Source organism: Rhinatrema bivittatum, chromosome 1 (genome assembly GCF_901001135.1).
Source record: "Rhinatrema bivittatum chromosome 1, aRhiBiv1.1, whole genome shotgun sequence".
NCBI classification, from domain to species: Eukaryota; Metazoa; Chordata; class Amphibia; order Gymnophiona; family Rhinatrematidae; genus Rhinatrema; species Rhinatrema bivittatum.
In genome coordinates this window covers 344,696,706-344,722,582 of record NC_042615.1, presented here as the reverse complement: position 1 = coordinate 344,722,582, position 25,877 = coordinate 344,696,706, and the positions used below count along the sequence as shown (strand labels likewise).

At 42.2% G+C, this 25,877-nt stretch overlaps 1 protein-coding gene across 1 annotated transcript in view; it reads left to right on the top strand.

Annotated features, from left to right (window-relative positions):
• The window catches only part of ARHGAP24 (Rho GTPase activating protein 24), a 958,590-nt gene that overhangs the window by 449,548 nt on the left and 483,165 nt on the right, over nucleotides 1-25,877 (top strand). The window contains exon 3 of the mRNA XM_029599271.1: nucleotides 2,673-2,760. Coding sequence (XP_029455131.1) covers nucleotides 2,673-2,760 — 88 coding nt within the window. The remainder of the gene's footprint in view (nucleotides 1-2,672; nucleotides 2,761-25,877) is intronic.

Below are 25,877 nucleotides of genomic sequence, written 5' to 3'. Positions count from 1 at the left end.
GTATCTTGCTATGATGATTATGATTGGTCTGCCTATGCCATGTGTTTATATTCATAATAATAATAATAATAGTAACAATAATACTTTATTTAGCTCACACCTTTCCATGCATGTGCACAAGGCACAATATAGCACTATACAAAAAAATCAAGGTGAAAGTAACAAATATAAAATATTAGCCAGTATCAATTATCATACTACCTCCTGCCTAAGGCAGCAAATGAAATAGCTGATTTTCTTTTTTATTTCAAAAGCTACACTTGTTATTGCTATCCATCTTTAATCATTTTCATTATTTACTCAGTTATGAATGTATAAATGTTCTTACTATGAAAACATTAAAAAAGAGTCATTCTGTGGCATTGTGCCAATTTTGTGGCATTCACAAAATTCTGTATCCATACTTTCACAAAAAATAAGGCCTTGTTTATTAATGTTCTTGATGATTGGTACATTACTATCTTAAATATATTTGCTATAGCATCAATGTCGTGCTATTGCTATATCAGTAAATCTTTATTAGATGAAACTAATCTGCATAGACTAAATGATGACTTCCACTGTAGCTGCATTTCAGTCTCACTTTTTCATAGGTGTGAATGATGGAGCCTGCAAAGTTTTAACTGCTGAGAAAGATTAAGAAGGGTGCCCAAAAGTGCCTACTAAGCATGATTGTTTTGTTTGTAACAATGGGCTCAGCTCTGTGAAGTCACTGTGCTCCAGTGCTGGAACAGTATCTACCCCTTGAAAACTAAATGTGTGATAATTCTTGGGAAGTACTTGGAAGTCTATTTAATAGTTGCTCATGTAAAGGTTGAATATGATGCTTATTTTAGCTTAACTTGGACTGATCATGAGCAAAATGGTGGGATACCAGACATTAGAATGTTGGCAAAACTCCAAACCTTTCCACACGGCCAATCAGTGGGGAACCAGTAGGACTATTTGGCCTGGGCCTCAAGCTCAAAGTGGCCCTCATATTTAGATACCTGTTAATTTTGTGTTACTTGGTGTTTCACAGCTTATTTCTAAGCACATCCCTATTGCAACTGCTAACATCTTAAGACAAAGGCCTCCCACTCTGAATGGTTTGTCCTCATCCTCCTCCGCCTCTGGAATTTTACAGAATGAAATTCATTGCAGCCTTACCTCCATCCAGGATAAACACTGATTGACTATATTTTTTTATGCAGTACTTACTGTATGTTTCTTCCTCCTTTATCCTCCCTCAGTCTGATAACCACATGGAACTCCCTAACGGGACACATAAAGGGGCTGATGAACTATCGTATGTGCAAAAAATGTGTGTCCAACTTGGATGTATGCTTTTTGAATGCACACACACATCCCCTCTTTTGGACGCTCGATCTAATATTCTCTAGAGCTGGCATGCTAAAAGGGGAATTTGTGCGTTTCTAGCACATCCATGCCATCAGATGCCCAGGAGAAGTGCAGGTAAGGAAACGGGGCTCAATTTTCTGAGCATCCATTTCCCTAACCCGTGTACAGCCACAGTTTAGGAAAATGGATGCTCATAAATCGATCTTCCCTTTTCCTTACCTGACCACTGTCCGTTTTTTTTAAATTTTTTGTTTTCTGCTGCAACATTCTGTAGTTCCTCCTGCTTAGTATCACAATAATATTAAGTAGGAGGAACCACAAAAAAAATACATTTTTTTGCTCTTCTGAGCATGGCTTGGGGTGCCTCAAAACTTAACAGCAGCAGCCAAAAAAAAAAAAACAACCCCACAATAACAACAAACTTTTTAACTCTACATACTATATGTACCACAGATAGTTTACAGCAAAAAAAAAAAAATCAAATTAGTTTATCCCATGTCCCCCCTTCAGCAAACTAGATTACTGCACATTCTTCTCAAGGTTTTCCCTCAAAACACAGTCACATCATTAGTAATCTTTTACAGAAATCATAACTCTTCATAAACTCTGGAATTACTCAGTATTTTCCTGGGATGTTATAGGATCACATCATTGAAGCCATAAGTTAGAGATGCCTGGATGTCCTAAGCTTCAAGCACTCCTGAACTGCAGCTCCTAGGCTCTCCATAGCCTGTGGAGCTCCCAGCTCTCTTCCTTATTCTTGATCCCTGTGTAGCTTCCCCTTGGGCCTTAAGCTTTGGGCCTTTCCTGTTGAATGACAATGCGCCCTAAAGAACCTCTCCTTTTGGAGAGTCACTATAGAACTCCAGTCTTCTGGTGGATTCCTTCAATCTCCTCCCAACACAACTTTAGACTCCAGCTTATACAGTTCTCAGAATACTCCCTCTAGAGGATATTCTTCACCATATCTAATAGAACACTCAATAGAAATTCCATTGATAAACTTCTCGTTAGTTAGTATATCATGTTCTTCTCCCATATACTCTGCCATCTATTGGTTGTTCAAGGTTGTTCAAGGTAACATGATCAATCGTTTGCAAGAATCTCAGAAAAGAGGTCATAGGATTCTGGGGGCGGGGGGGGGAGACGTCCCCCCCTCCCCCGAATCTCTCCAGGGACATACTAAAGAGACACAAGGTCTAGCTTAAAGCTCCATCACACAAACACACACAAAAAAGAAAATGTTCTAAAATTAAGCTAAAAAGAAAAGTTAAAATAAAGGCTTTTTCTGATCATGCTTATTAATTCATATTTTCCTTTATTATATTTAGGGCACCATATTCCTGCCTGGAAACCGAGTTGTTGAACATCCCTGCAATGAAGACAGCCCAGGGAAATTTCTATTTGAAGTTGTCCCAGGTAGGCAAGTCCCAGGAAAATTTTGTGTATCTTTCCCACTGTTATCTCCTGCGATTAATGATTAGTTTAACTTAGACTGGGGAAGGGCTGCTGATGGTTAATGATTCATCAGGGATTGTCTACTGGCATGCACACAAACTAATTTGGTTGGTTACTTTTTAATCATAGGATTATGCAAATAGTATTTTGTTTTTGCCCAGGTTTATTTTAATACTTTTGTTTCTATTTTTTCCTAGTTACAGTTAGCAACACATATATATGGTACACTGGACATTGAAGAGAATTATTGTATGGAATTAAAACACAAATGGTCTGAATACAGGGCTAGGATCTTATTGCTTAAATAAAACAGGAATTAATTTTGATAATAGCCATTTGATATGTGGTTACTGTGCTGCCTGTTTAGTTCATTAACTTGTGCTGGATCATCAGTAACTTCTTTGTTCTTCAGCAAGGCTCTAACAAACATTCTGTGAATTCTTATGCAGAGCAACTTTCATTGCCAATGCACAAGTGTTTGGGTGGCTGCTATGAGGATGGGGAAAAGATGGGGTCCTGGTAGAGATGGTTTTGCCAAGTAAGGGCAGGTGTTTGCCGTGGGCTGAGGCTGCAGAGAATGTTTGGCAGTAGAGTCATAGGCCTGTGCCTAAAACTAGCCTAACTACAGCTGAGTGCAGCTTTTTTCCCAGGTACGTTGGATGCATGGAGTCAGAAACTCTAGACACTGGCAGCAGCTGCAGCATTGAATTGAGCTGGCCAACTTCTGGAATCCATTACAAAATGTCAAGAATGCACCTGAAGTGAAGAAAAGTTAGTCAGCTACATTTGACTTTTCCCAGTGGGATAGTATTATTGAAAGCCTGCCTCCAGTTTTCCTTAATGAATCCTTTATTTCCACTTTCATGGCTTTCCAGATGTAAAGACAGCATTTGGAAATGAAGTGCATTTTTATTAGGGAAACTTTTTTTTATGGATGGGATCTGTCGCATTGTTCTCAGGGCTTTATAAAGCTGTGATTGCCAGTGATCCCTTTCCCTTATAAAGTAAAAGAAGACTGAGGCTCAGTACGGTCTTTCCTCCTAGGAAAGGAAATCATATTTTGAATTACTTTCTGCACTTCAATTAATAATTGAGCACTTTGCAAGCTACTGTACAAGACTGCAGAACTCAATTAAAGCTTTGGAGGCCCCAAGACAATTTTAAGTATGAGTCAGTTCCTCCTTTCTGCCTATTGCATGCCAGTGGCATAATCTACCAAGGTCAGAGGACAAACAAGATGTGTATCATGTTTATTATGATCTGGTCCAGATCATAAACTCATCTTTCCAACAGGGCCAGTTACCTTGTGCATTAAAAAGAGAAGTTTCTAGGCTTGTGGTATATAAAAAAAAAAAGGTTTGGGTCCCAGCAAGATTGAACATTATCAACTGGTTTCAAACCTTCTTTTTAGGAGCAAAATATCTGACGGATTATGTTATAATCAAGGAAGTTTTAAAGTATCTTGAAGAAAAGGTTTTTGATTTGTGACAGGATTCTGTGTGGGTTGTGGTACTGAGGTAGTGTTTTTAAGCTTGCTAGTCAATGTTAGAGCAAGAGTGGACAGGAGACGTGATTCTTTATTGATTCCCGTTGACCTGTCTACCACATATGGCACAACGGGCCATGGCCTACGTATTGAGCGTCTTGCTTTAGTGGGACTCAACGGAATGGTACTGATGTAGTTTTCATCATTTTTAAGTGATAGGACTTACTGGGTCCACTGGGTGAAAAAAGAATTTCTTTGCTTTGTGGAGTCTCAGGGTCCTATCTTGGCTTCACTCTTATTCAGTTTGTGCCTAGTTGCTTTGGCAGATGTTATTTATAACTCTGGTCTTGATTGTCATATTTTCGCAGACAATGTATACCTTTTTGCTGACACATGTCACTGCCAGGTTACAGACAATACTAAAATAGATCTTTGCCTTGAGGCTGTGTTGAGCTGGTTAGAGCTCCAAAGGCTAAACTCGACCCATCAAAGTGTGAAGCACTTTGGATAAGCTGGAAGAATAGTCCGCTTACTAAGGATGTGCATTTGTTAGAAAATGAATGGTTTTTCATAGTGAAAAAGTTGAGGTTCATATTCTAAGGATATTTAGATGGATAACTCAAACATTATTTGTCTAGATAACAAAATAGGCATATTCAGCCACTAATTATAGCCAGATAGGTAGTTCTACAGCTATAATTTAGCTTGATAAAAAAGGGGCATTCGAGGGGTGTTCCGGGGAGGGCTTGAGTTATCTGGATAACTTAGCTGAATATCGCATATATTTGGCTAAGCTAGCCAGATAACCTTAGACCTGATTCCGATCAGATCTAAAATTATTCAGCCTTGTGTGGCTGGATAACTTGTTACTTATCCGGATACCTTCAAAAAATATCTGGATAAATAGCACTTTTTGAAAGAAAAATAAAATAAAGAATTACAGGGGCCTATGGCCCGATTTCTTCTCTCTCTCTCCCCCCTCCCCCCACCAAATAATAAAGAAGCCCTATTGGACCTTGCATCCACCCACTCTCATGTAATAATAACAAAAAATATCCTGGGATCACTGCAAGCCGTCCCTTCCCCATACTCCTCCCCCCTGACAAACCCCTTATTCAATTAAAACCTGTAACAGAGGCCAGGCCCTCCCTCCTCCCCCTCTGCAAATGCAAACTATGACCCCCACCTCACCCCCAACTCCCCTGGATACTCCCCCCAATTTCCTGAGGTCTTAAAATTCCTGCCGGGAGCGGTGTCTGCATTTTCCTGTTCCGGGCAAGGCTGCACCTGAAATAAGAAGCCTTCTTGCGCTGGAAGCATGAACTGAATATAATTTGTGTTTCCAGTTCAGCTTTGAGGTAAGCAGCGCTGGACCTCGCTCCCGGCAGGTATTTTTAGGCCTTGGGAAGTTGGGGTATGATGGGGTCCCAGTTTGCATGGCAGATGGGGGGGGGGGGGGGGGGGATGGGAGCGTCTGGCCTCTGTTATAGGTTTTAATCTGAGGAAGGAGTTTATCATGGTGGGGGGGGGGGGAGGGAGGGACAGCTCACAGCCTTTTGTTATGTTTGGGGTAGGGGGTTGCAAGACCTGATAGGGCATCTTTATTGTTTGATGGGGGGAAGAGAGGAAATCAGACCATAGGCCCCTTTAGTTCTTTTTTTTTCTCCAAAAGCACTACTTACCCAGATATCTTTTGAAGGTACCCAGATAAGCAACAAATTATCCAGCCACAGCAGACTGGATAACTTAAAAATTGAAACAACTATATTCAAACATCGCCAGTTAGGTTTTTAAGTTATCTGGCTCAGCAAATAAACCATGCTGAAATAAGCATTAAAACAAACCAACAGAGAACCCCCCCCCAACCCCCACCCCAACCAAAACAAAAAAGTTAACCTGAGCATAACATTTTTATCTGCACATCTACTTACTGTCTTTCCTACGGTCCTGACAATACCACTGCGTGCAAAGGGTTTGAAATTGGATACTACTGCACTGGCTGTGATGGCTCACATTTCATCAGTGGTGCATGCTTTTTACTGTTTAAAATTTATTAGACAGCTTCGCCCATATTTATCAACTAATGAACTTGCTACGGTAGTTTATTATTTAATCACAAGAACGTTGGACTACTGTAACTCACTGTACGATGAGTTTCTAGACATTTGTTTCAGACGACTCCAACTGCTTCAAAATACAGCAACATGCATTTTGTCAGGAGACAAAAGATACAGCCATGTTTCTCCTGTCTTACATGGTCTTCATTGGCTCTCAGCTGAACTAGAATTCAGTTTAAAGTCTTATCTCTCATCATTAAATGTTTATATCAAGGCCACCCAAAAATTTTGACTGACTTACAGGCTGATTCAGTAAAAATCGCAGGAGAGCGGGTGAGCGCCCGCTCTCCTGGCGTGCGCATAGGCCACTCTCCTGTGCGCAAGATTCAGTAAAAAAAATTATTCAAATTAGGGCTCACAGTAAAAAGAGGCGCTAGGGACACTAGCCTCTTTTTTGACAGGAGCGGCGGCTGTCAGCGAGTTTGACAGCCAATGCTCAATTTTGCCGGCGTCGGTTCTCAAACCCGCTGTCAGCCACGGGTTCGGAAACTGGACACTGGCAAAATTGAGGATCCGGTTTTAAACCCGCTAGCCGATTTAAAAATTTTTTTAGATTATTTTAAACTTTTGGGACCTCCGACTTAATATCGCCATGATATCGCCCGATGCCAGCAGAAATTAACGCTTACCTTTGGGTAGGCGCTAATTTCTGAAAGTAAAATGTGCGGCTTTGCTACAAATTTTGCTTTCTGTATCACGCGGGAATGACTAATAGAGCCATCAACATGCATTTGCATGACGCGGGCGCTATTAGTTTCGAGGGGGTTGGACACATGTTTTTGACGCGCTATTACCCCTTACTAATCACCGGAGCATACTGTATTGTATCGGCCTGTTAATGATTAGGTATGATCCTACGAGAGAACTTCAGCCCTCTCAGTAACTTTTCTTGACTGTGCCTTCATTGTCGGAAGCGAAGTTGTTCCTGACTCGGCAGACTGGGCCTTATCCTGGCATCTATTCAATTCACATCCACAAGCTGAACAGCATTATCTGAGGTTTAGAAAGATGGTTAAAGCCTGGCTATTTGAACAGACTTTTTCTGGTCATGCAATAAAATGAATGAGGTTGAAATGAAGGTGGAAAGTGACTGATACAATAGCTGTAAGTAATTACATTTTGAATTATGCATTATCGCTGGAATAACTTTATTCCTTATTTTATTTGTTTTTGTTATCAACATTCTATGCTTGTATTTTGTATCTTGCCCATGGGAGATCACTCTTTGGAACTGGATCACTACCTTATGATCAGGTTAAAAACAAGAACATTTAACACAATCCAGGAACATAAGGCTTTTAAAGTTAAAAAGATCAGACACTTCAGAACTGACAAGAAAGGATTCAATAAAGACCTATTTTAAATCATTTATGAACCCTCTGATCACCCATCAACCCCCCCCCCACACACACACACACTCACACACATACACACCCACACACACACTCACACACATACACACACTCACACACACACATACACACACACACACACACACACACACACACACACTCACACACACACACACACTCTCACACACACACACACACACACATACACACACACACACACTCACACACATACACACACACACACACTCACACACACACACACACACACACACACTTGCCCTCTTTCCCTTTCATTCTAGCCTTTTATGATTCAATTATTTTTTGGTTATGTCATCTTTTGCTCATTCTGTTCTGATGTGCTCCCGAAACCTAGTCATGAAATGTATTGTTAATGCAATAAAAAAAAAAAGTAACACCTTATATTTTTCTTTTTTTTTGGTTTTTAAACCTTTATTTCTGATTTGGCAAGTGATCAAGCCCAAATAAAAACATAAATAATTAAATGTATTCATTCCAAAAGATGCAAGTCGAATGAGTGATGCCCTCTCAAAGTGAAAGAGGCCAATGATACAAGAGCATGGGAGCTGGCACTTTAGTAAACTGAGGTTGATTTTGCACATCTGCAGTAGAAACCTGGAGGTCCTGCTGAGAGCTAATGAAATTAATTGAGGGGCCACCAAAATTAAATAAATCCTATTTGTTGCATTTGATTAAAAAGAATCTCCCCTCAGGCCTTACCCCTATGCCCGACACTGGGGCTTCACCAAGGGAATGGGCCGAGGCCCAAAGAAGGGACCATGGTCTATGCCCGAGCACAGTGCCAGGGTCTCAGACTAGGCCTGGGCCCAATCCTGGAGCCTCGGCAAAGATCCAAGCAAAGATCCAAGCCTCCCAAAAAATGTTTTCAGAGTCTGGAAATTTCTGAATCCCCACTTATCTGATCCATCAGGGATCCGAGGCCATGGCCAGGCTGAGTCCCGATGCCTGGGCTTAGGCTTAAACCACTGCCCGGACCCAGGCTCAGTGCCAGAGCTTGGCCTGGAGGCTGGGTACCAGCGTCTAGGCCTTTGCTTAGACCTCATACCAGGCCCCAGCTTAATGCTGGAGCATAGCCCAGAGGCTGGGTCTTGATGCCTGGTCCTTGGCCCAGAACCAGGCCTGATACTGGGATCTAGCCCAGAGGCCAGTACCCGATGCTGGGGCCTTGGCCAAGGATCAGGCTCAGGCCCAGAAGTCAGAGCCCAGGTCATATAGAAGACATCTTCTTTCTTCTTCAAATTTACTGCTTTACAGCAAAATGGCACCTTCTGCTGAGGAGCATGCACCAGAGTTAGTTTACTCCAGCACATTCCCAGTGGATGACGTCATTTGAAGAAGAAAGTTGATATCTTCTACGAGGCTTGGGCTCTGACCTCCAGTCCTGGGCCTGGCTTGGGCTGAGGCCCCGGACTTGGGTCTTGGCCTCCACACCAGATCCCAGTGTTGGACGTGGGTCTAGGCCAAGGTCCTGACATCGGGATCCAGTCTTTGTGCTGGGACACCAGTTTCTGGCCAACGTCTGGCTCTGGTCTAGATCAAGGCCTAGGCATTGGGATTTGGCCTCTGGCATCAGAACTCAGTCTTTGGATCATGCCCGGAATTAGGCCTGGGCTCGCGCTCTGGTCTAGGTCAAGGGCCAGGTGTCAGAACCTGGCCTCTGGTCTGAGCCTCAGCATTGGGCGTGTGCCTAGGCTGAGGCCCAATCATCAGGAACAGGTCTCTGGCTCAGGCTCCATCATCAGACCTGGGCCCGCGCTCTGACACAGGCTGAGACTCAGTTGGTATCTGGGCAAGGTCAATGCCCTGGTGCCCAGTCTAGGCCCCCAGCATCAGGTGTAGGCTGAAGCATCAGGATCAGACCTCCAAGTTTCAGCCTTGCGTAAAGCCTAGGCTGAGGTTGCAGCAGATCCCCATCGAACCAGGTAAGTAGGAGTCTGGGGGGATCCTGGGCATGGCATTTTGCCAGATGGGAGGTATAGGTGGTGAAGACAGGAGGCCTTGGGAGGCCATTTCCTTTTTTCCTTTTTGGGTTGATTTGTTTTCAAATGTTTCATTCTTTTTTTTTTTTTCTTTTAAATGAAAGAAACAAATTAAACAAATGAAAAAAAAATGTATGTGGGAACCTTACCCCTACCCAAAAATGAACAGAAAAATAAAACAAATTTTTTTCGCCTTCCTCTCCCCCCAATATACCTCTCTTCTTCAGTTTTCTAAAGCTCCAACAAAAGTAGAAAAGCCCACTTGTACCTCTTGTATCAGGCTGTGGGGCTTAAAGGTAATGGAATATCCAATGTGCAACTAAACCTTGAAATCCTAAAGCAAAAACCCTAAAGCAAAACCAGTTCTCTTTTATAGTACACTGCTGATTAATCCAAGGAACCCAAAAGGGGGAACCTGCAGGAATGGTCTGCAAACTACTGAATCCTGGCTGAGAATTTAATGCTAGGGGCAATTTGGCTATTGAAGACCTATGGGTCTTTACACAAGAATTATGGGGTCCAATATTTAAAACCCATTTAGATGGATAACTGAAAAGTTATCCATCTAAATGGCTTAGCCACTATTCTTAGAGGACTTATCCGGCTACATTCTAGCCAATAACTCTTGATCAGGCTAGAATTTAGATGGATAATTTGGGAGCTTTCCTGGGGAGGGTGCTAAGCATTCCAGGAAGGAGTTAGCCAGTTAGGTTAACTGGTTAGGATAACCAGCTAGCTCTGGCCATGCTGTAGGGAAGGTCTAAAGTTAGCCAGATATATCTATCCGGCTAACTTTTAAGTTAGCCAGGTATATTTTGTGGCATCAGGTATATCCGGCTAACCTAACTAGCTGCTCAGCAGATGAATATCGACCCCCTTCGACTCCAATTAATGAACATCTTAAATCTGTGAGGTAAATGCAGATCTTGTCTGAAATGTGAAACGTAATATTATAGCTCTGTTTTCTCTGCTTTTCTGCTCAGTTCAACAAAGAGGGCTTGAAAAATGCATTAGGGAGGGGGTTTGCTGGGTTTTGAAAGGTTTTGGTTCATATATCTTGAATATGGGATTTGAAAAATGTTTATAGATTTTGTTCCTAAAATTTCCAATATTTTCAGTCTTAATGCTGGGTTAAACCAAGATCCATCAAGCCCAGCATTCTGAATTTGATAGTGGCCAGTGAGTCACAAGTACCCAGCAGATCCCCAATAGTTGATATATTTCTTGCAGTTTACTCCAAGTGTTGTGCTGGCTTTCCCCAAGTCCACCTGGCTTACACCTGTTTATAAGCATGCACGTTATAAAATTGGGCATACATGAGTGCGCGCCGAGTAGCGCACACACATGTACTCCCGCGCGCACCTTTTAAAATGTATCCCTAAGTCAACGAGGGTGACTGGGATAGAGAGAAAAGAGAAATAAAAACAATCCTGCAATAGGTAACTTAAGCTGATTCCCTGTCCATTTCATTTAAGTGACTACTACCCCAACCTCTTCCTATGTGCTGAAATAGGATTGTGCAGTGGGGTGGGGGGAGACAGGGCGGGAGTAGCCCTCAAAAGAAGTGAAGTGGAGGGTCCATAGGAGCCCCCATGTCTAGAAAGGAGCTATGTGGGGGAGCCTTCATATCTCCAGGCACCATACAAACAAATAACGCACAGCAGGAGGCAGATTACAAATGTCAGAAGTACTGACTATAGACAAACAGAAAAGAGCCATCAGAGATAAGGTAACCTGTCACTGGCTCTCTCACAAGGGAAGTAAAAAAAGAAGCAGTAGTAATGGGGAAAGAAAAAACACTTTGATTCAATAGTCAGGCAGGAGAAACTGCACATCTCTCCCAGTGCAGTCTGAACGTGTTTGCTTCTAGCATCTTTATGCAAGTATATAGAGCTATGGGATATGGATGGAGGATGGAGGGGAATTAAAACCACTCGGAGGCGACAAGCTCCAGGATCCAGAGGAGAGACAAGGTGAAAGAAAAAGGGGAAGAAAATACAAGGGGGCGATCATGGAGAAAAAATGTAAAAAATAGAAACTCTAATGTTTCAGTATACTCGCAATAATAAAAGAATGTTTTGTAATGAGTGCCTCACATCCTAGTTTGTGAGCTGAACTCTTATCTGTAGATGAATCTGTGCTGAATGGAAATATTCAGAGATTGTCAGAAATTAAAAATGGAGAAACTTTATTAAACGCTTTTCTGTATAAAACATAGGACTGGTTTACAAAACATTCAAAGAGTCAGCTTGGGTAGAGGCTTTTCTTAATCCCATATTAAATAAAATTGTATTGGTTGATTTCTGGCCACCTATTATGAGAGGTCTTTGACATGGGCTTTAATTGTCATCAATTCCCAGACATTTGCTTTTCAACTGTTAGGAAATAAATTAAAGAAACTTAAGTCTAAGGTTATATCTAATGCACTTAAGAGAAAAAATGGCACCACATTTATATTTCTTGGTTATGGCAGCCATACAGGCAGTAGCTAGCAATCTCTAAGATCTGTAATACAATGTGAATTGCGTACTGACATGCATCAATAAAAAGATGTTTTAAAGAAAAGTTAGCCAACAAAAAAATGTGCTTCTATCACCCACTATATATGAAGCAGCTTTCTAAAGTAATAAGGAACAAGCCACAAGCTTGCTCTATTTTACTGATGTAACATTTAAATTTGCCCTTTTAGCCTTGTCTTCCTTTCCATTGTGCACATTTAAATGTAACAAAATTGAACTGAAGTCTTTTTATATAGATTCCTAAAAGCCACCATGCAGCTAACAATCTTATTCTTGTCTGTCACATCTGTGGGCAGCAGTAAAACACTTTTATTTTGTGTTTAGTAATGCATGTAAATTATTTTGAGAATGTAAGTGGGAGAGCCGTTATTGTGTAAAACCATAAATCTCTGTAGATAACAAACATTTTTAATTTCCAATATTGTTTTTACATTTGTGTGCACAAAAAATTCATTTTTTATATGCAAATTTATTCTTTTTTTTTTTTTTACAAGGCGTCCATGGATATTCATAAGGCTGTATATGAGAAAAGAGACATTTCTAACTCTTTTTCATACCCTGCTCCAAACAATTAATTGGGGGCAAGAGTGATAATTAATTAGCATGCAGAGTGTCTATTGAATGGAAGGCAGAGATCTGCAGAGGTGGTTGGAAGGAGACTAATGGCTGTGTGTCTGCCAGTGTGCTGGTGAAAGTAAGACCAGAGAGTAGTGACAGAGGGCGGCACAATTTCTCAACAAGGATGAACTGTAAACCAATATCAGCTATTGTGGTGTGGCACACCAAGGCTCCATCACATTCTGATATACAGAGATATATAGATAGTTACATATGGTTTCCAGATCACTTGCAATTAAAAAAAAATAGATATATGGAAAAAAGAATAGCTAAAGCTTTTTAAAAAAAAAAAATTGCAAGTGATCTGGAGATATAAGAAATAATATTGGAAGAATACCAAGTTTGGGTTTTTGCATTATTTTTATTTTACCGGGTAAGACTTTCTCTAAGAGTGTCCTTTGAAAGGTTTCTGAAAATGGCAATGAAAGGATGTTTTATTTTTAAAAGCATATCGGAGAGAGGTGCTTCTGGACAGAAGAGAACACCACCTCATAAAAACAAAAATACCCAACTTTCACTGGGATAATATTGCATTTGCCATGCCTGGAGGTTATCAGCAATGGATTACTCAGCCATGGACCAGTTGATTGCTGCTCTGGATCTGTGCAAGCATCCGTGCAAGGCAGCAAGATTGCCTGGTGAATCCTATCCCTGAGCCTTCTCTACATTAATTAAAGTATTTATGTATTTGCTAGGAGCTCCATATTCAGACACAGTCAAGATAGCAAAGTTAGCCAGATAAACTTATCTGACCAACTTTGGAAGAATGTTCAATAGTGCAGCCGCTCTATTGAATATAACCGGCTATTTTTAAGTTAGCCCACTAACTTTAGAACAGCTATGTAGCCTGACCAGATTTAGCCAACTAACGGAGTTATTTTCCAAGCCGCGATAGGCCCTTATCGCAGTGGTAAGATTTAAATTAGGGAGAGAGGAGGAACCGGGGCGGAGTTAGGGAGGGAATTATGGAAATCGGCGGTGGCACCACCACTGCTGGCGATAAAGTTTCGAACATTATCGCTGGTAGTAGCGCGGGGAATAGCACCACCTTTTACGGTGGCGCTATGCCCACGATAGCCTTCAGCCAGCCGCACCGTGGCAGGCAAAACCACACCGCCATGGTGCGGCTCGCTGCAGGCTATTGCCCGACCGCCCCCTACCTCGTATCCCCCGCCCCCTGTAGCACAGAGTTCATCATTCCACATGGAATGATGAACCTTGGCCAAAGTCATCCGAATAATTCTGAATATCAGAGGGGGTCATTTATCAAAGTGCTATATGGCATTTTTGCATGCAAAAAATGCCTTTAATGCATGCGAAAGCACCATAACGTTTGGTGTGATGCAAATGAGAGGATATTGGGGTGGGAATTTTGGCCAAGTGGGCTGGGTTCACAGTTCTGTGAAACCATATTGCATGGCTTTAATGCGAATTTTAACTACACCTTTTTCATTTGTGTAAAGCCATGCGATAGGGCTTTATTGCGGTTGGGATGTTTTTTGCACATGCTGTTTTGAGAGAGAGAGAGAGAACCTAGGGTTAGATAGGTATTTATATCTCTATGGGAGGCCCACCTAGTAACTCGAGGTGAGGTTTAGGTATTAGTGTAAGGGTTAGGGGCCACTTTGACATTCAAAGTGAGACGTACGAACAGAACAGTGCTCTCTTGTGAAGATTTGATGACCTTCGGAGTGAGGAAACTCACCCAAAGATGAGATAAAGGTCATCAAAGAGACCTGTTCTGTTCATACACCTCGAGTTACTAGGTGGGCCTCTCATAGAAATATAAATACCTATCTAGCATGAGCATATTACGATTAGTGTCTCACACTCTCTCTCTCTCTCTCTCTCTCTCTCTCTCTCCTTAAGCATGGTCCCCCCAGTGATTGTATGTAGGAAATACAACAATTCTGGCACTTACTGCAAAAAAAAAATATTGCAATTTGCAATAAGATAGCGCTTTACATAGATATTAACGCAAATTGCACTAAACTGCCTATTACCAAAAAACACACTCCTTTTCCTATTGCATGCGATATTTAGTGCATTTTGATAAATCCAGGCCAGAGTCAGGTGGTTAACTTAGCTAGCTAAGTTAACCACCAGTTATGCCTCCAGAATGTCTCTAACTTAAAGAGTCATTTATCATTTTGCGTTAGGGCCTTAACATTAGCATTAAGACCCTAATGCATGCGATAACACGAGCGTTAAATAGTGCAATGCACACTATTATGCAAATTTGTATTTGCTATGCTAGTGGGAGGACTTTGGGTGGAGTTAATGTCAAATGCAATAGAGTAATGCACAACAACCTTTTTCTGTGTGTTGTGCCTGCATTTTAGAGAGAGAGAGAGAGAGAGAGGCCAATATGTAACGTTACTATTTATACCACTGTAAGAATACTCAATATAAATTCCAATGATAAACCTCTTGTTAGTTAGTATACATCATGTTCTTCTCCCATATACTCTGCCATCTATTGGTTGTTCAAGGTAACTGTGTTATCAGTCCTATTCCATGAAGCTTAACTTTTTAATCAAACATTCAGAAACATGATCAATCGTTTGCAAGAACCTCAGGAAAGAGGTCATAGGATTCTGGGGGCAGGGGGGGTGACTCCCCCCCCCCACCCCCGAATCTCTCCAGGGACATACTAAAGAGACACAAGGTCTAGCTTAAAGCCCCATCACACACACAGTCTATACATTTAACTACAATTAGCCAAGAAAAAAAAATAAAAAGAAGACATAAAATGTTACCAGTGCTCCTACTGAGAGAAGATCCCTACCAGGGAAGGCTCATGCACCATGGAATCGCCTCACCTTAGGGAATAACCATACCTTAACTTGCTTACAAGTCTTTAGATTAGTTCTGATATAACCAACAACGGCAATTCATTCCAAGAGCCATAGTTGAAAAGCCTGATCAAAATGTCACTTAAGACACAGTTTTTGGACTAAGGCGTGAGAAGACCTAAACATATGACCAAGCCTGTACCAAACCAATTTCTCCTGCAAATATTGGGAACCATGAATCCTCACAGAACAAAACACTATGGGGGTAATTTTCAAAGGAGTTACGCGCATAAATGTAACTACTATTGTAGCAATTTTCAAAAGCCATTTACTCACGTAAAGTGCACTTATGCGAATAAATCCTATGGACAATTCAATGGCATATATTGTAGCAATTTTCAAAAGCCCACTTACTCGAGTAAAGTGCATTTACATGCGTAAAACCCAGATTTACACATGTAAATGCTTTTTAAAATCCGCCCCTAAATGGGGTCGGATTTAAAAAGTCCGCGCGCGCATCAATGTGCACGTGGTTCCCGTCGCGCGCACGTGGATGCGCCAATTTTACAACGTGCGCGTGCTGGCAGGCACGTTATAAAATCCGATGGCTGCGACCCGCGACTCACGCACGGGGAGGAGAGGGGAATTTGTAATCTACGCATAAGAACGGTCATATATAATCATAGGTCCAGGGGTCTTTTTTTTTTTGTTTGTTTGTAGTTTTGAATAAGCAATTAAAAAAAAAAAAGACCCCTGGACCTATGATTACATGTGACCGTTCTTCCGGTTCTTCCAGTGTTATGGTGGCCCTTCAATGAATTAAATTTTGGTTGCATCTAGTTTTGTGCATTGCCGAATTTTTTAACTTTAAGTGTTTGAGAGTTTTTTTTCTCTCATTGATTTATTTTCCACTCTCACTTTTTTGGAGTATTTTTGATGATTTATAAATCTTATGTTATGTTATGTAGATGTGGCCTCCCCTATTATAGTCAATGACATCTCACTAGCATTACCTACATGCAGAATTTCTGTCTTACCTTTATTTAAGACCAAGTAACTGTTCCTGAGCCGAAAGGCTAAAGACAATTAAACAAGAATTTAAGAAAATAACAGTCTTATTAACCAGCCTTATTTTATTCCACAATCGCATGTTGAGTCCCTGGACCTAAAAGGTAGTGATATAAGAGATTGTGGGATGGAAATAGCCCCCCCCCCCCCCCAGGTTTTTCTCTCAATCCCTCCAGTGCTAAAGACTGGAGACAAAGTGTTGAACCCTGCAGTCTCATGCATCACCCTCCTCTACTGCTTTCTGTGCAGTTGGATTTGAACCTGGGACCCCGTGGTGGATTTAATTGCTGCTGTCACCGAGATGAATACTGTCCATGTTCACGATGACAGCTAGCAGTGCTTCTTCATTAGTCCGGGGGAGCGCAAACCCCCAAGGGCATCCGTGACACTGCCAGCTGGATTAATTGCACGTGTGATACCTCAGCCAGCACGAAGCCTGCCCTAATTGAACTGATTCTCACTTTATTGGAAACTAGGATCAGGGAATATTGATGTTGTATTAGTTTGCTGCATTTTACTTGGTGCAAAATCCATTCAGGTGGCATGGAAGTGAGTATAGCCATTCAGCATTGCTTGCTTGACTGAAGGCTGATTTTTATTGCTTTCTCATTAAGGAGATGGGTGATTCTGTGTGAATATACGGCAGCCTTTGTGCTGTCTAATTCATCCCAAGAGAAATAAAACAGTTTACAAAATTAAATGCATCTTGAAGTGAGATCTCTCATGTAATTGCTGAAAAGTAAAAACAACTTACTGTACAGTGTAGAAATGGAGTAACAATTATTTCTTTATTAACCATTTTATTACCAGGGGGTTTGGTACCCCTTAATCAATGGAGTTTTCATTTAATATATTTATTTTTTATGACCTGGTACTTTCCTCTTGCTCCACTGAGATGTTCTGGTTAATAGGAACTTGTCTTTATTGGACTGTAGTCAGGGACGGTCACCTAAGGCTGCAAATTTATGGGGGTGGCACAGGGGCATTTTTTTCAAAACCGGCCCACAGGGAATCTGACTTTCTCATGTTAAAACAGGTCACAAACATCTAATAATTTTAAAAGTTCACATACATTTGTTCTAATATTTTCCAAATACCACTAAAATATTTCAAAAGAGCAGACACATAAAATACCCCAAATTTAAAATAATAGGATTAAAAAATCTCCAGCTCACGATACCATAAAATAAATAAATAAATACCAGGGATCTTTTGATCTCCACTCACCCAGAGATTGTTGTGGATTTGGGGGGGGGGGGGGCCCACACAATCTTTATCCTCTGTCTTTTGCCCCTTCATACATATAGGCATGCTCTCATACACATGCAGGTGCTCACTCTCTCATACACTCATGCAGGCTCTCTCTCTCATATACATGCAGGCTTTCTCTCATATAAACATGCAGGTGCTCTCTCTCTCTCTCTCTCTCTCTCTCTCATACATACACTCAGACCCACACACAGGCTCTCTCTGTCTCATAACACTCATGCAGATGCTGTTTCTCAAACTCTCATGCAGGTGTTCTCTGTCTCTCAACACACATGCAGGCATTCTCTCTCATGCACATCTTCTGGCTCTTTCTCTCATATACACATGCAAGTGTTCTCTATCTCATATACTCATGCAGGCTCTCTCTGTCTCTCATACACACATGCAGGTTCTCCCTCTCTCTCATCCACACATAGGCACTCTCCTTCACGCATGCACACATTCAGGCTCTCTCATATACACACACACAGGCTCTTTCTTTCATACACACAATCATGCTGATTGCTGATGCTCTCTGTCATACACACATACCTTAGGCCTCCTCCTTTGTTTTGGGCCTTGGCCACACTGGCACTGCTCCTTATTTACTGCCGTAGGGAAGGTGAAAGGAGGTCAGTGCTTCTTGTGACCCTGCAACTGCCAGATGTGTCTTTCTTTCAGCCCTGAAGGCCTTTCTCTTTGAGCCAGAGTAGTTAGAGCTCCATCGTGGCCCCGCAGAGCCCTTCATTGAACTGTGGCTGGTTGAACTCTGTCACGACCCCACTAAGCCCTTCATCAAGCTGCAGCAGGTGGAGCTCAGTCACGGCCCCACCGAGACCTTCTTCTGCAATGGCCCCTCTCAGCCTACCAAGTGACCAGTGCCACCAGCTCACCAGGGAATGCCCAATTCCCTGATAGGCCAATCCGCCACTGGCAGCAAGGAAGAAGACCCATGAGGATGCACAATAAGTGATGCTCGGTGTTGTTACCACACCCTGCTGGCAGGAAAAGGAACCATTCAATGGTGGAGTGGGTGACATGCCAGCAAGGTTCCCACCCTTCTTTGGCAGGAAGAAGATCCACACTGCAGTGCAATGAATAGTGGGGGGAAAAAAGGCTGTGAGAAGTCAGAAGTGTTGGGGTGTGAGTGACAGGGGAGGGAAGGGAAAAGGGAGTGAGAGGAGAGAGAAGGAAAAAATAAGGAGTTTGTGAACAAGAGGATGAAAGGGAAAGGGATGTGAGGGAGAGAGGAGGGAGTAAAGTAAATGGGAAGGTGGTGTGAGTGAGAGGAGCGGGAAGGAAATGGGAAGGGAGTTGTGAGTGAGAGGGGAAGAAAGCAAGGAAAGGAGAAGGGGATGTGAGTGGGGTAGGAGAGGAGAGTGAGAGGAAAAGAGGGGAAAAGGGAGATAAATAGGGGAAAAGAGGAGTAAAAGAGAGAGGAAAAATTATATGCTAGTTGTGTGAGTAGGATAGGGTGCACCACAACCCCACTCCCACCATTCACCCATCTCCCATTCCCCCAGGAGGTAGAATATGGGGAGGCAAGTAGTAGGTTTTTGGGAGTGTAGCAGGGTTGGCAGCTTCATAGAAATGTAATTACTGATGATCCATCAGTTTTTATTTTATTTTGCCTGGAAATGTCATTGTTATAATGATTAACAGAACAAAATTAGTGGAAAAAAGACTTTTCTGTTGATTTTTCTCCTGTGTGCTATATCAGTCATCTTTTCACTGATTATTTATTTAGAACTTTGAAATTCCCAGGTAAACTAAAATAAAAACTGAAATCAAAAGTCCCTGTCTATCTTCCACATCTCTAGGAATGCTGATCACTGTCTCCCCCACCCCCCCCCCCCCCCCCCACACACACACACACACATATACATTAAGCAAAGCAAAGCTCCAAAGGGGATACTCCTTTGACCTTCATGAGCTTTCATTTACAACTACCAGGAATTTATGCCCATTATTAACCCTCTCCCATCTAGCTCAGTCATCACAGCAACAGCCCTCAGCGAGAGTCCACAGAATCCAGTGTGCATGTACTAAGTGTCACCCTGTGATGGCTAGGACTGCCTCCTTGTAATGTCTGGAACGTTTGGTTTCTATGCTAGACACTCTCGGAGTTCTTGTTCCTGTCTCATCTTTACTGACTGTGCAGTTCTCACCTAAATGGGTTCTAGTTTACATACTAAAAGTTGGTCAATATTTGCTGGCTCCACCTAATATTGTACATCCATTTTCTGGTGACAAAGATGTGATCCTGTTGCTGTTTATGTGCACAGATGTCAGTGAATCTAGCACGGTCAGTCAGCACTCAGAGGGCAGGGCCATGCTGAGAAATCAAATCAACACATTCACCTGCAGCTAAGGCCGCTGGTGGACACATTCTACAATTTGATGTGGGACGGTTCAATGCCTGGAGCTCTTATGCAGAGAGATTGTCATTCTATTTGGAAGCAAATAAGATTGAGATCTGTGAAAAGAAATGAGCTATTCTCTTGACTGTGTGTGTGGACAAAACATACAGCATCATACATTCGCTGGTCTCTCCACCCTTGCCAAACATTAAGATATATGAGGAGACCATAGCACTGCAAAAGGTCCATTTTTCACCTAGGCCATCCATCATAGTACAAAAGTTTCAGTTGCATAAGAGAAATCAAGGTTGTAATGAGAGCGTTGACACTTATATGGCTGAACTGCGCAGAATGGCAGAGCATTGCAAATTCAGTGAATTCTTAAACCTAGTGACCGTCTAGTCTGTGGGGTCCAGAATGAAGCGTGTCGGTGCTGTCTCCTTGTTGAGCCAAATCTATCCCTTACAACAGCATAGGAAAAAAAAAAAAAAAAGCTTTGGCAGCTGAGATAATGCTGCAACACACGAAAGACATCGGGTCACAATGGCTGATGTGGATATTGTCAGCCATAAGAAGAAAATCACTCAGCAGAAAACCAAACTGTGCTTCCGAACTTGTGTTTTAGCTGTGGAGGACCACACTGACGCTCTGTATGCAGATTTAAAAGGTCGGGGAGTCAAAAAGAAAGGCGACACTGAATGAGTTTGCAGATCAAATCTCGGTGAGAGGCGTAGGGGGAACAGCAAGGACTCGGATTCACAAATAAATATGCTTGACATAGCAATGAGTGATGAGGCTGGTAAACTATATTACATCCAGATTGTACACAACATGGAGTCACCTAATTCAGAAGTATTAAAAACAGTGCGTATGAATGGCTGTGAATGTGAAATGAAAGTTGACTCTGGGTCTGGACACTCTCAAGAGTTGTTTCCTACTCACAGTCTTCCCGATTCGCCTACCCCACAGTGCACCCTCTGCAGTTACAATGGATAGAACGTGAAATTTGCAGGAAGCTATGTTGTAAATGTTTGCTACAGGACTTTTTAGAGGATGCTGCCGCTCAAGTGCATCCTCGGAAAGCAGTGATTCGCATCTTTAGGAATCAGTATCCAACAGGTCCCTGTTAGAGATGTGCAACCAAAAAAGATGTTTGGTTTGGCTTGTTTTCATTTTGGCCAGTTTTTGGAATTTTTGTTAGGAAAAAAAACATTTGTTTCAATTTGTTTTTGGAAGTTATGCACATAAAAACCATTTATATGCATGAAATTAGACTTTATGCATGTAAGCTCTATTTAACTGCATACAATAAAATTTTATGTGCATAAATAATTTACATGCATAGATCTCTGAAAATGAATTGAACGAATGTCCATGTCATTACTGATGGGCATCTCAAGGACATCATGGATGCATTATCTTAGATGTTTTCTGAGGAGCTGAGAACTTACAAGGGGCTAGCAGTGTGTTTCCATTTGGACCCAGCCATTATACCCACTCACCTGAAGGCCAGGAATATGCCTTTTGCACTACACCCTAAGACTGTGACAGAGTTCATGCATATCATAGCACATGGTGTCCTAGAATCAGTTCAACACACAAAATGACCACACTCATTATACCAATGCTAAAACAAAATAGAGATGTGCAGTTCTGCAGAGTTGATAAGTGCACCATTAACAAGGCACTTAAAGATCGCCCTCTTCCTGTACCTAATATGAACCAATTACTCACTACACTCATTTGGCGGGAAGATTTTTGCAAGTCTTGACCTTGCACAAGTCTACCAACAACTGATTCTGGATGAAGAAGTTGCTGATGCCCAAATAATCGTTTCTCATTGAGGAGCTTTCTGAGTTAAACTTCTCCAAATTGGAATTTCTGTTGTACCAGGTGTTTTTCAGTGCTTCCCAGAAACATTGATGGCTGGAATTCCAGGTGTTGCACCTTTCAGAGAATGAACTCTAAGGGAAAATTATGGAAACCCTACACCAATTTGAAGAGTCAGTCATTTTAGTGAAGAAACATAAATGTGAAATTGGGACTATCAATGGAACATTTTTGTGTTATTGCAATTGATACTTCAGGAAACCACCTAATGGAGATTTTTAGGAATGCTCAATTTCTAATAATATGTTTCTTCTGCAAAAGACAACACTGGCTGAACACAGCTTTCTCCATAAAGGGGTTCCATTGAAGTAGATCTGCCAACATGCTAACACTTTCCAGAACATTACGAAATTTCTGACATCAGACTCTTGTGCTTATTCACAATGAAGAAAAGAAGCCTGTCAAAGTCACTTGTGATGCCTCATCATAGGGTGATGTGGCTGTGCTGAGTCATGTTTTGCCAGATGTCACAGAGCACTGATTGCCTACTATTCTAGATCCTTCTTGTCATCTAAATAGAAATATATTCAGATTGATAGAGAGGTGCTCTCTTTGGTAGCTGTGGTTGAAAAGTTCTGCAACTGCATGTATGACAGACTTTTGAAATCCATACTGACCACAAGTTTCTGTTGAGCATATTTTCCAAAGACAAGCCTACAGCCCTTGTCATGTCACCTATGTTGACGTATCATGCTAAGTGCCTATGACTGTACATTGGTGTACAAGCCTGTCAAAGCAATTATCCATACTGATACTGATGCCTTAAGCTGCCTGCTGCTATGGGAACCAGACTTTGGTATTTCACCTCTGGTCACAGTTTTGAAACTAGAAACCCTTTCTTATGCTCCTTTCCAGGCTGCTCAGCTAGCTGGGCTGACTGCAAAAGATCCTCTCCTGACTCATACCTTGAACTAGATGTGGAGGGTATGATCAAGTAATAAACTGCCTGAGGAATTCAGACCATTGTCAAATAGGAAGCTTGAACAATTAACCCATATGGGATATCTACTTTGGGGAAATTATGCTGTTATTCCAGGGAAAGATGATCACATCATTTTAGCCATGTTACATGCCACATATCCTGGTGTTGGGTACATGAAAACACTGGCCTACAGGTATGTGTGGTGTCCTGGGATAGATGCTGTCATAGAAAGGGTTTTCAAGGAATGTGACACATCAGATATTTAGATGCAACCCTTGAAAAGCCCCACTTTGCCTTGGGAGGTGACTAATAAACCATGGTCAAGGTTCACATTGACTTGGCAGGTCCATTTCAAAGGGAGAACTTCCTTGTTGTGGTAGATTCTTTTTTGAGATGCTTTCAGGTGATTGAAGTATCCTCAAAACCATCTGCTACAATTAGAGCACTTTCACAGCTGTTTGCAACTCAAAGGCTACCGAACATGATTGTGTCAGACAATGGGTCAATTTTAACATCTGATGACTTCAAAGACTTTTTGCAAAGAAACCTCATTAGGCCTATCTCAATTGCACCACACCAGAATAGATGGTGCAACAAAAGATGCATTAAAGAACATCATTGAAGAACATTTGCCTATCAGGCTTGCCTGATTCCTCATATTTCAACTTGTCATACCTTTTCCAGTTGTTTATGGGGCACTGCCAAAAGACATACATAGATCATCTCAATCCTGACCTCACTGTGGAATTATAACTCTCTGGGGTCATCAAAATTGTGACCCCAGAGAGTTGTAATTATGGGACTGAAACTAAATGGGTCCCTGCTGCCATCATCAAGATCATTGAACCAGTGTCCTACAAGATCAAGACCACTGATCGAGAGATCTGGTATTGTCACATTGATCAACTGAGGGATCCCTCATCCTCAAACACTGGAGTGCTTCACGAGAGTATGGAAGTCCCTAATGCTCAGCACACTGTCATTCCAGTGCCAATGATTACTCCTAGATGCTCACCTTCCCAGCACCACCACTATGTGAAGCTAATGCTCTTGGCTTATCATGGACTGAGTATGCAGTAAAGCCTTTAGAACCACCGATTGAGGGTAGAAGTTTGCATAGACTAGGAGTGTGCAGCCTTAAAAACTTTATTTCAGTACATTGGTTCATTTCATGGGCACCTTAATACTTTTCATTTGTTTTAGAATAAAACAAATATTAGTTTTTAATTTTTTATTGAAATTAGTGATGTCTCTGTAAAAGAAAAAAACAGACCAATAAAGCAAGAGGGTAGGCTATCTAAGAAGGCCGTTTAGGCAACAATGTAGATTAGACGCCAAGAATTGTCCAAGTTTAACTTTTATTTGAGAGGAGACGTATATTTTGTGCGTGTGCCTGACTCAGGCTGAGTTTTGCTCCAACAGGGGCTGCCTCAGGGGCTGTATATAGATGAACACTAAATGAGCCAGAAAATGTGCTTAACCTTAGTGCGCCAAAATTCACATAATCTTTTGGTACAAATATAATGATGGTGCGATTAAGTCTCCGCTCATAAATAACAGGTCCTTGTTATTTATGAGCGAGACTTAATTGCACCATCGCTATATTTGTACCAAAAGATTATGTGAATTTTGGCGGATAAAGGAAAAAAACAGGACAGGACCCAGGTCTGATGACGAGATCAGGCCTGAGACTGGATCCCATTGCCAGGACCAGACACTGTTGCTGAGGTCTGGACCTGGGCCTAGGAAAAGGCCTAACCCCAGGTCTGATTCCCCAAAGCCTAGACCTGGGTCAAAGGCCTAAGTCCAGGTCTGCTGCCAGGGCCTGATAAAAGGCCAGGTCCTGGTTGCCAAGACCTGGGCCTGAGTTTAAGACAAGGCCTGACACCAGGACATGGCTGAGGCTGGGTCCCAGTTGTCAGGTCCAATGATGGAGGCTGCCCTAAGGCCAGATCTCAGTTACAAAGACCCAGGCCTAGGCCTGAGGCTAAGGCCCAAAGCCTATGCCCGGGTCTGATGTTGGGGCCTAGCTGAGGCTGGGTCCCAGTAGTTGGACTAAGCCTTGGTCTGATGCCAGAGCCCAGGAGTTGCTAAAGCCCAAGCCTGGGTGTAAGCCTAGATCCAATGCAAAAGCCTGGCCTGAAGCCATGTCCTGGCCACAAAGGCCCAAGCTTAGGCCTGGGCCCAATGCTGGGGCCCGACCAAAGTGGATTCCATCAACAAGTCCTGGGCCTAGGCCCTGGCTTAGAACCAGACCTGATGCTGGGGCCTAGTTGAGTCCGTGTCCCAATGCCAGGGCTTGAGACCTAGATCTTCTTTTCTTCATCTGGAGGACATACTGCAGTGACATTACCATAGCTCCTTCCTCCAAGGTGGATGATGCAATTTGGTTGTATGGCTATAAAATAAAATGGCACTGTCTGCTTTGGAGGAAGGTGTTGCAGTAATATCACTGTGGCGCATCTTCGGGGCCGAAGATGTCATTTGTAGATGCTGGATCAAGGACTTAAGCCCATGCCTTAGTTTTTAGGCCCTGACCAAGGCCTAGGCCCTATGTCCAGGCCTCAGTAACTGGGAACTCGCCTCAGCCAGGTTCTGGCATCAGGCCCGGGCCTCAGCAACTGGCACTTAGCCTCAACATTACCCCAGCATTGAACTGGGCTTAGGCCTGGGCTGCAGCAATGG